This window comes from Sinocyclocheilus grahami, unplaced genomic scaffold (assembly GCF_001515645.1).
Source record: "Sinocyclocheilus grahami isolate Dianchi unplaced genomic scaffold, SAMN03320097.WGS_v1.1 scaffold1342.1, whole genome shotgun sequence".
NCBI lineage: Eukaryota > Metazoa > Chordata > Actinopteri > Cypriniformes > Cyprinidae > Sinocyclocheilus > Sinocyclocheilus grahami.
In genome coordinates, this window is record NW_015506521.1 from 43,784 (window position 1) to 54,774 (window position 10,991).

A 10,991-nucleotide genomic window follows, 5' to 3' on the forward strand; every position below is an offset into this window, starting at 1 on the left:
ATGGAACATGATCTTTACTTGATATCCTAATGATTTTTGGCATAAAAGAAAAATCGATAATTTTGACCCATACAATGTATTTTTGACACTTGCTACAAATATACCCCAGCGACTTAAGACTGGTTTTGTGGTCCAGGGTCACAATTTATACATTTCTTCCTAGTGGTTTACTTAATCTCCCCAACCTGGCAACCATGCGTACGTGTGCCGTCTACATTAGAGAAAAAGCTGTAATAAGCTAAAAACACTGGCAAACATGTAAGTAATCTCTACTGAGATATTCTTCTTGAATAAAAGTGTAAAACAGCCTGTTTTTCTTTCACACGGACGTCTGTGCTGTCAAATCTGCAAGCAAACCATGCGAGTTGATGTTCTCGTGATTTGTGCCTATGTGAAAGGGCAAAAATTCTGATGAAATGGAAAAAATTACGTTATAATAATAATATTATTTATATTTTATTGCAAAATATTCATGATTTAACCATTATTGTGCAGCCCTAATTTTAAGTTAATATTAATATTTTCAGTTACATTTAAAATTAAAATTAATATTTTGAAATATTATGTTATAAAGAAATCTGTATTTCTCTACCTTCTATTTATAGATTATTTTTAACTTTTTACTTTCTGCAGGGTGGAATTTCAGAACAAATTCTACAGTGGAACGGGAGTCAAATTTGCCCCCTTTGACTTCTCCCTGCTGCCCTCTGTCTTTGAGCAAGATGGGTTACTCTGACTACACAACACTTTGAACAGGACACTGTAGCTTATCATGACCTATTGACCTTTGGGCACTGGACAATGACCCAGCAGTTGACTAGGAAAAAACTTCTTGCACTGCAGAAGCTCGCACTGCGTTTAGAACAGGACGCTAACCTGACAGCCCGATTTGCACCAGTCCATATCAGATGTTTCAGGTGCAGGTTTATCAGTTGTGGTTCCATCGTGTGCTGTCATTTGAGGATTGTCAACAAAGTCCTGTTATTATATTTATCTTAAGAAATATGACTTGTATTTGGTACAACACCTTCATAAGCATTCACTGTCATATCGATTTTCAAAGTGCCATAACTATTTTTCAATGAACAGTTTTGTATGCTACGCTGAAATGTACTTTTGCTTGCTTTAGCTAGGTCTTAGAAAGAAAAAAAAAACTTTGCAGGTAAACTATGGTGTAGGTAATGCTACACTGTGCAATGAACAATGCCAAATAACAAATAATTTACAATGTGATATTAAAGCATAATTTACAACATTTAGCGTGTAAAGCAGTTTTCCAGGGTAGCATTTTTTGTTTGTTTTGTTCAAAATGAATTCTAAGACAATACTTTATTCATATTTAAAATGAAACACTTCGGTTTTTCAATACGTGTGTTCATGGTTTAAAGGGGTCATATGATGCTATTTTAAAGATTATTATTTTGTGTATTTGGTGTAACAGAATATGTTGACATGCTTTAATGGTCAAAAAAACACATTATTTTTCAAATACTGTATATTATTGTAGGTCCTCTATGCCCCGCCTCTCTCAAACACTTCGTTTTCTACAAAGTCCCTCCTTCCGACAAGCGAGCTTGTAACACTCCAAAGAGAAAGGAAAACTTGAAATCGCATCATATGACCCCTTTAAGAACTGGCAAACCTACAGATGGTCACGGGATTACAATTTTGTTTGCAGTGTGTTTTTCATCAACACTCCTGTAAATTTACATTTGTGTTTCAGTCGCTTATAAACAATCTATTATTATATAAATAGTGCAGAGTGGTGCTTTTGGTGATGTAATTAAGACCATTTCTTTCATGCATGATTCCTCTTATGAAGGATTTATTTAAAATCTGTCAAGTAGGTCATTCTGGACGAATCCATTCTCAGGACGAACCCATGAACAGATATATTTAATTTCGCTATATTACGCTTATTTCCTGTATGACGTGCTTTGCCAATCAAAGTGCATCAAAAATTAATGTTCAGACAAATATATAGGATTTCATACCAAAATACTCACGGAATTTAAACATTTGCAATAAATGTCCACCCCCGCTTGATTAAATGGTAGCTCCTGAAGAGTGCCATCCACGCATGCGCAGTTGGCGCAACCAAAGGCACACGAAATGGCGTCTGCTGCAGGTAAGAGCGGCGTTAAATCTTTTGTACCGTTTCATAGCACGTTAGAGATTTTTAAAAAATGTGTAAATGTGGATATACATTTTGTTGCCAGTTATAGTTATGTAGAGTAAGTTAACGTTATATGTTTCATAAAACGCGATGAATCTGTTAAATGTTTGTTATCGAGTTTGCCGGTGTGGTTCGAACCGGTTCCGTTTGTCTGCGTGTGAAAATGGGGGAGGGGGTCGAAAACTGCGGCACTTTACATTTTGCTTGGCTTCAGACACATCCAAGTCATTTCTTTAGCTGATATCACACGAATTTACCGTAATTATTTTATACCCATCTTATTTCATTTTGAGCACCAATTTACATGTGCCGGTCTGTTGCTTGGCAACGCTCGAGCGAAGAAGCGGGCTAATTGTTAGCACGGGAGCTCAGCTCGTATGTCTGTTGTGAATGATGTTCAGATGTGTTAATAATCCGCTGCTATTCATAATCCTGTAAATATAAATCACAACATTACTCTGTTTCAACATCAGTTGTACAATGCGAGTCACTAGAATCAAAACGGTTCTTATTCTTTCCTTTTTTTGTCGAGTTAATTTGTGAGTGGCGCTTGCTCATTGAAACTTACCACCCATTCTCTCACCTCTATTACACTAATATTTATATATATATATACACACAGGTGCATTTCAATAAATTAGAATGTCATGGAAAATTCGGTAATTCAACTGAAATTGTGAAACTCGTGTATTAAATAAATTCAATGCACACAGACTGAAGTAGTTTAAGTCTTTGGTTCTTTTAATTGTGATGATTTTGGCTCACATTTAACAAATACCCACCAATTCACTATCTCAACTAATTAGAATACTTCATAAGACCAATAAAAAAAACATTTTTAGTGAATTGTTGGTCTTCTGGAAAGTATGTTCATTTACTGTACATGTACTCAATACTTGGTAGGGGCTCCTTTTGCTTTAATTACTGCCTCAATTCGGCGTGGCATGGAGGTGATTTTTATACTATATTTTCTTCATTACCTTATTAGTTTGTGTTTAGAATGAGCCAAGATAGGCGTTTTAAGTGTATATGACCGTACGTTCATTCGACTCTGTGACTCAAAGTCGTTGTTTTTGTGAATGAATTTGATATTTTAAATAAATGTTGTGTTCTTCTTGCAGATTACAACAGTTTCGGACAGGCTGGAAGCCAACAGGGGTATGTATAACAGTTCTCATGATACTCTTTTTTTTTTTTTTGCAGTCTTTATAAAGAAGGTTTATCCTTATTCACTAATAATGGACACCTGGTGCATTCATGTTTAGTCATGGAAATGTGCTGGTCAAAATATGAGGCAATCCTGTATGTAACGGTTGTGTGGGCTTATCATGAATAAACTGAGAAAACCATCTTATATTATTAGGTACAGCTCCTATGCTGCCCAGCCCTCTCAACAGGGTTATGCACAGGGCACTCAGGTAAACATCATCCTAAATTATTTTCTTTTTTCCGTGCTTTTTGTCAAGATAATTACGAAACAGGAGCTGTTAATGCAGCCTGGTGCAAGTGACTTTCTATATATGCTTGCTTTTTGTTGTGTAGCAGTCGTATGGTCAACAGCAAGGCTACGGTTCATACAGCCAACCGGCTGACTCGACCTACTCCCAGACCAGCAGCTCCTCGAGCAGTTATGGCCAGCAGGCATATGGATCATCCTATGGACAGCAACCACCAGCCAGTGGTATGTTATTTTTGACCTTTGATCCATTTTTGTGGTATTAAAACCAAGGTCAATTTCTCCAGTATCTCCAAGCAGTGTGTTTATTCAGTAACTTCATTTTTACCCTTTGTAGGTGGTTATAATGCCACTCCGGCCGCTCCGCAGAGCTACAGTCAGCCTGTGCAGGGATATGGAGGCAGCAGCTACGATTCCACCACAGCTGCTGCCTCATCGACCAGCAATAGCCAGACCTCTTATGCTGGGCAGGCCAGTTACAGTGCCCAGTCTGCATATCCTGGATATGGACAACAGCCTGCTTCTGCTACGCCCCCCAGGTATTGGGCTTACTCTGTTCTTCTTAGTCCCCTAAAGATTGGCAACGTATTTGAGTTGGTCACCGATTGTAATTTGTGTCCTTAAGCAGCTACAGTTCTGGCACCCAGCAGCCCTCTGGATATGAGCAGAGCTCGTATACCCAGCAGCCTCAGCAAAACTCTTATTCTCAGCAGCAGCAGGGAGGATACCAGGGCCAACAAGGAAGCTATGGACAGCAGAGCTCCTACAGCCAGCAGGGAGGATATCAACAAACTCCTTCCCAGCAGCAACAGGCTCCGACTACCAGCTACGCCCCACCTTCTGGGTCTTATGGACAGCCCTCTGCTAGCCAATACGGACAGCAGGGCAGTACTGGAGGAGGCTATGGCCAGTCAGACTATAAACCACCCAACCAGTATGGTAAGTCTGGCAGTAAGCTTGGCAGAGACTGTCTTATCCAAATGTGAAAGCTTTAGTGAGACAATTTTCTTTCACAGGTAATTACAGACAGGACCATCAAAACGGCATGGGCAGAGGTGGTTACTCGGGCCCTGAATCTGGAGGATATGGGGGCCCTGGAGAGGGCCGAGGCATGGGAGGGGGGGAGAACCGCGGGCGTGGCCGGGGTGGGTTTGACCGGGGGATGATGCGAGGAGGTGGTGGCATGCGAGGGGGCATGAGCCGTGGAGGCATGGGGTAAGTGTGCGTTTGTGCAGTCTCACCTCACCACCTCTCTTTCCCTCAGACAGGAGCTGAAAGAGGCAATACAGGGCTGAGAGCCGTGCTATATGCTTAAATCAGCAGAAATGTAACTTCATTATTTGGAGCCAAAGCTTGAGTCATAACTGTAATCTGACTTTCTTGTTATCAAAAATCGTGTTTGAATTGATATATCAGAATCTTGAGTATTGAAGCTTTTTTCAAAATTTAGTTTGATGATAAATCCATGCAATTGTTTTGACGAGATACCAAACTGATTTTAAATCCTCAAGTGCTGCTGCTCTCAGCTCTACCTCATTATATCCTAAGGTAAGATGATCGAGAATGTGCTTTGGGGAAAGTTATAATAATTTCAGTCTCTCATATTCCCTTTATCATTAAATATATTTGAGGGATCTTAATTCACATGAAGGATTTATTAAGTTTCGGGATGCACCAAAATAAAAATTCTGGGACAAAACCGAAAATTCTGGATGCATTTGGCTAAAAACCGAAAATGCTTTGTAATAATTATTTATTATTTTATTAAATAATATCAACAAATTTTATAAGACATCTGAATAATAATAAAAAACAAGCCAATGAAACAACCACACTTTTATTGAAAGTAACACAAAATTGGAAAGAAAACATATTAATATTAAATATCATTTTTTAAAAATTAAAAAATGTTATTTTTATTCAGTATTATCTGACCATAGGAGCAGAGCATAGCGGGAGCAGATCAGTGAATGAGAGGGTAGCGTCATTTTACCAGTGTTGCCCAGTACAGCTGTATTACACCATGCTACAGCACAGTAGCACTGTTGCAAACAGGAACAAGTATACTACATAGAAATTTCCTGCCAGTGCGTTATTTGAGCGGACTTTGCTTTTTCGGTGAGCATGAGGGGTACATGAGCGGAACACACATTCATAGAGCGGAGCATCACACCGTGCAGTGACGAGGGCTAGAGGGAGAGTGAAACCTGCGCACTGAACACTGCCAGGCGGTGTGGCACACCGTATATTTTCAGCGGCTGAAATTTTGGTGCATCCCTAATTACACATAATTAAACAGTGGGAAGGCACAGTTCATTAGATCTGTGCTCCAAATGTAATAACGTTGTCAGTGCATAGTGTGATCCTTTAGGATAAATCCAAAAGGTTTATTAATCACTCCAAATGGGATTCTGTAGGTCTGCCTGCGAATTATTTTCAAATAGTCTCATTAATTCTTTTACTCATTTACTCTCAATTGTAAGTGAAATTTAGGGTTATTTTAGAAAGACAAAGGTGTTAAAATGGGTAACATTTACTAGCATTGACCATAAATATCAGTGCAGGTTTTGAAAATGTTTCTAGTAGGTGTAGTATTGCATAAAATTCACATAGTTTTATAATAAACGATATTGGTTCCCAAAGATGACTTACAATGCTGCCAAAAGCAGGAAGCTAACACAAAATAAATATGAAAGTGAATGCAGTGATGCTTGACACAAAACTGTTACTACAGAACTGCTTGTCCCTTCATTATTATAATATTATCATTATTAATGTGTCCCCTGCTCTGCATGTTAAAATATTTGTTGTATTACTAGACTTATTTAACTGAGCTTGTGCAATACTACATTTAAAGTAAATTATTTTGGCTATGAAGGTAAGCTCCAAACAGTTCAAATACACTGCATTCATTTTCCCTAATAAAAAAGGGTATGTTTTCTTTATCTGTCACGCATTTGGATTGCAATTGTCTTGTGCATTATGAAACTTTTTCTTTAACATGCTTTGTCGCATTTATATGCTACAGGTAACAAAGTGAGAGCCATGTAAACACATCAATACTTTTACAGTACCACTACTCAGTTCTGAGTCTGGGCCGGCAGCCTTTTGAAATGGGGACTTAAAGTTGGTGGTGTCAAGAGGTGTTCCAAATGTGTTTTTCCTACAGGAATGAGAAAATCTTGTTTTGCAACCAAAGAAAAACTGTAATAATGACCTAAACATACAAGTTTACGCTTTTTATAAAAGTGTTTTGATAGCTTTTTTTGTGTGTGTGTGTGTTGTGTAATTATATCCGAAACATTTCTGTAAAGAGAAAAGTGGTGTTATGGTTTACCTGCTTTTTATTTTTTATTTGACTAAAATGCATGTACCACCTTTATGTAAGCAGATTGTTTCAGATACAGCCACAAACATGCTACTCCTGCATCTTGGTGCATTTGCCACCAACATGCGATTAGATCATTAGTGAAGACCAATATTTTCAACATTTGGGTATAGTTTTAAATATTGCATAATCTCGTTTTCATTTAGAGTTGGTAGCAGGCCTGTGTCTGAAACAATTACATCTCAATTACAGTGTACACATTTCTGGGGTTTTCCACCTACAGTAGTAATAAAGATCAACCCTCACTTCTACTCTATACAACCCCAATACTGTTCAGCCACTAATGTCATAATGTCAAGTCGAGCAAGTCAGGCGCAGTGCACAGACATTGTAATGCTACAGCACCCCAACTGAGTGTTACTCTCAACAATATTGTGTTTTATAAAGGGAGCTTGTTGAGGTTTAAGAGTCAGTTAGAACTGTGAAAAACTGCCCCCATTACCCTTTTTGTGGTACCAAAGTGGCTGTTTTAAGGGATATCGCCTTCATATCTTCGCTTATTCCCCCCAGCATCGCTGGAGACAGAGGTGGCTTCATTAAGCCTGGTGGTAAGTTTAATGAGAATCACAAGACCATACACTAGAATTCTCTACCTTTTATGGGTGTTTTTCAGAAGGGAAATAATTAATGCCTTGCAGAACTACACTGCCGGCTAGAATTAAAGAGTTCAACTTTTTCCATTGGTTGTATAGGAATGGTTCAGACCTATTTTTATTGGTTAAAAATCCTGAGTGTGGACTCCAATGAAAGGCTACTTTTGCCCTTATAATCAGGAGTTAATGGTAACTGGCCGACCCAGCCATGTATAGTATCACCATTTCAGTGTTTCACTCTTTTATTAAATTTTATATGATATCAGGTATGGAGTCCAATTTGGGTCCTTGGTTTTCAAGGGTTTTTGCAAATATATTTTTCTATTTAAGGCACACTGGAATAAAAACTAGGTAACTTTTGAATAGTTTCCTCTTAATACTTTTTCACAATAATCAAACCATTCTTGGGTCAACAGCATCATGGTATTTATGTCTGAATGGTCAGAAAGAGTGTGCCGGGGCAGTCTTGACCAAAAAAATGGTAGTATAATATTGTCAGGTGCTTGAGAAGCTACGCTTTTAAACTAACTTATTTCTCACTTTCTTTTACTCCTGGTATCCTGCTTGATGCAAACCTGAAACAGATGGTGACAAGGGTAAGTTTGGATTAAAAAATTTGTATTTGTCCTTTTCATCTATTTTTGTCAACAACAACTGCTTTTAACACTGCATGTTCTCTGCAGGACGTCCAGAGGAGCAGGATGACTCTGAAAACAGCACTATCTACATCACTGGGCTGACTGAGAACGCTACATTGGAAGAAGTTGCTGACTTTTTCAAGCACAGTGGAATCATTAGGGTACTTAATAGTCTTTTTCAGTAAGATGAAATGGCTTCGGAAAGATGGATGGCTTGTTGTTTATCCATGTTACTATTGGTCTAATACTGAAACATGTAAAGGGTTGGGTTACACCATGTGTCAAATGGTCTTTTATTGAATTTCTTGAAAGTTATGATTGAATATTGTTTAATTTTTCTTTCCAAGATAAACAAACGGACGGGCCTGGCTGCTGTCAACATATATACAGATAAAGAGACTGGGAAACCTAAAGGTGATGCCACCTTATCCTACGAAGAGCCTCCATCTGCAAAGGCAGCAGTCGAGTGGTTTGATGGTGTGTTGAACTTAACTGAAATCATTCCAGAATGTTTGTCCCTTTCATCATGAGTCCTCAAGATAAATAATGTTTTCCCATTAGGAAAAGATTTCCAGGGGAAGAAGCTGAAGGTTTCCATGGCCCGGCGCAAGCCCATGATGGGAATGATGCGTGGGGGCATGCCAATGAGAGGAGACCGAGGTGGCATGATGGGACGAGGAGGTACACCGTTTTAGAAGCAACAGAAAACCTCTTAAGTTTCTGTTTTTCTTTACTGAAATGTCTAACTGTTAAGTTGGAATTGGCTCTTCTCCTGCAGGAATGATGGGTCGTGGTGGGATGAGCAGAGGTGGTGATCGAGGAGGATTCATGCCACGTGGGGGTCCCAGGGGAATGGGCCGCGGAGGACCTACAGGAGGAAACATGCAACAGAGGGCAGGAGATTGGCAGTGTCCAAATGCGTATGTATTTCAGTAGTTGTACAGTATTACAAAACGACCCATGTATTGCCTTCAGCCTCTGATTTTGAGTCTTTGTTTTTCTAGGGGATGTGGAAACCAAAACTTCGCCTGGAGAATGGAGTGTAACCAGTGCAAGGCACCCAAACCTGAAGGCTTTGGACCTCCTCCCTTCCCTCCTCCAGGTTGCTGTCTTTTGTATTCAAACAACGGTGCTTCAGGTATTTGCATTGCTAGTATTCACTAACTGTCTTTTGGGGTTCAGGTGGTGACCGTGGTCGTGGTGGACCAGGTGGGATGCGTGGCGGCCGTGGAATGGACCGTGGAGGGCCCGGTGGATTCCGTGGAGGCAGAGGTGGGGATCGTGGAGGATTCAGAGGAGGGCGTGGCATGGACAGAGGCGGTTTTGGAGGAAGGGGTCGTGGTGGGCCTCCTATGGATGACATGGGAAGAAGGGGGCGAGGAATGGGACCGCCTGGCAAAATGGATATGAAGTGAGTATGTTTCTGTGGAAGTGTGATTGAATGAAGTGTGGTTTCGTAGCCACAAAAGAACAGAAATGCATGATTTATTTATTTTTTGCAGGGGAGACCATCGTCAGGAACGGCGAGAAAGACCATATTGAGGGATGCCTCGCTGGTCAACATCTCCCCACACCTGTTTGTTTTTCACTTGATTTTAAAGTTGCAATTCCATATTTATAAATGGTTAGTATGGAACTCGTTACTGCTTTGCCGTTAGTCCTCAGTGATTGTTTTATTATTTTTTTTCACTTTTGTGTTTTGTGCTTGCTTTTCTGGTCCAGAAATGTAATTGAAACCAGATGCACATGTAAATGCAGGGTGTTCAGTGTGCCATTTGGATTAGTCAGAAATATATTTGTGGAACAATGTGAATTTTTTTTTTTTTTTTAATTCCCATTACCCCTCATTTGCTTTACTGAAAAACATTTTGTGGGGGTTTTAAATGCATGGCTGTAAATACTTATGCCATGTACTTGTTTTCTGCATTTACTGTCATTACTTCACCTAAATAATGTAGCATCTTCGGTGTGACTGAGTAATGTAAATAGCTGATGCTATTCAGCCCGTTACGTCATTTCAAACAGTGTTAAAAGAATTCCCCTAAAAAAATAAAATTCTGGAAAATTTTTTTTACTTGCTTTCGTTCGTGTTCGATGCAGTTATTTATTAATTTTTTTAAGTGCCATCTACTAGAGCAGGGATCTCCAAACTCGGTGCTGGAGGGCCGGTGTCCTGCAGAGTTTAGCTCCAACCCTAATCAAACACACCTGAAGCAGCTAATCAAGCTCTTAATAGGTATACTTGAAACTTCCAGGCAGGTGTGTTGAGGCGAGTTGAAGCTAAACTCTACAGGACAGCGGCCCTCCAGGACCGAGTTTGGTGACCCTGACCCCTGTACTAGAGAATAAATCCGTTCTGAACGGACAATATGCACGAACGCTGCTTACGTATTTCCTGTAGAATGACTATTGTCCACAGAACTGCTGTATTACCCAGGTTCATCCAGAAATCCTGTGTATCGCACAAACATTATCATTTTAATTATGAAAAAAGCCATTATGGAGGAGGGCGAGCTGGACGTCATTTCTTTAAATTTCTACTTTTGTCGTCTGAAAAAGAAAAAGAAGGGAACAACATGCATTAGAACAACACTAGGGTGTAGCGTCTGGACCACTCCAACACACAATATATATTTTGTTAGCTAGATTTCACAAATACTTTGTAACACCCCAGGACGCCGAACAAGACCCTGGTTTCATGGTAACCCGATACATTTACAACCTTGTGGAATGCGAGCCG

The 10,991-nt window shown here is 39.6% G+C and overlaps 2 protein-coding genes across 9 annotated transcripts in view; both read left to right on the forward strand.

Annotated features, from left to right (window-relative positions):
* The window catches only part of LOC107569397 (V-type proton ATPase 116 kDa subunit a-like), a 22,589-nt gene extending 21,337 nt beyond the window's left edge, over window positions 1-1,252 (forward strand). For all 6 annotated transcript variants that reach the window (XM_016255481.1, XM_016255479.1, XM_016255482.1 and 3 more), the window contains one exon: window positions 634-1,252. In XM_016255481.1, the coding sequence (XP_016110967.1) occupies window positions 634-736 (103 nt within the window). In that variant the 3' untranslated portion in view covers window positions 737-1,252. The remainder of the gene's footprint in view (window positions 1-633) is intronic.
* An 816-nt stretch (window positions 1,253-2,068) lies between these two features.
* On the forward strand, window positions 2,069-10,316 carry LOC107569394 (RNA-binding protein EWS-like). Of its 3 annotated transcripts, none has more exons than XM_016255473.1 (16): window positions 2,069-2,128; window positions 3,298-3,334; window positions 3,540-3,594; window positions 3,719-3,857; window positions 3,970-4,171; window positions 4,258-4,571; window positions 4,649-4,847; window positions 7,531-7,568; window positions 8,198-8,209; window positions 8,297-8,412; window positions 8,599-8,728; window positions 8,813-8,932; window positions 9,030-9,171; window positions 9,256-9,353; window positions 9,434-9,662; window positions 9,754-10,316. In XM_016255473.1, the coding sequence occupies exons 1-16, from the start codon at window positions 2,113-2,115 to the stop codon at window positions 9,791-9,793; spliced, it is 1,887 nt and encodes a 628-aa protein (XP_016110959.1). In that variant the 5' UTR covers window positions 2,069-2,112; the 3' UTR covers window positions 9,794-10,316. The 3 variants fall into 3 exon arrangements, with proteins under 3 accessions (XP_016110959.1, XP_016110960.1, XP_016110961.1); XM_016255474.1 differs by having other exon boundaries at window positions 4,261-4,571; XM_016255475.1 differs by lacking the exons at window positions 4,649-4,847; window positions 7,531-7,568.
* The last annotated feature ends 675 nt before the right edge of the window (window positions 10,317-10,991 follow it).

What these genes read in the sequence shown, in the direction of transcription:
- LOC107569394 (XM_016255473.1), top strand. An exon ending in GCTTCTGCTACGCCCCCCAG is followed by an intron (nt 4,172 to 4,257) that starts GTATTGGGCTTA and finishes TGTGTCCTTAAG; the next exon opens with CAGCTACAGTTCTGGCACCC. An exon ending in TAAACCACCCAACCAGTATG is followed by an intron (nt 4,572 to 4,648) that starts GTAAGTCTGGCA and finishes TTTCTTTCACAG; the next exon opens with GTAATTACAGACAGGACCAT.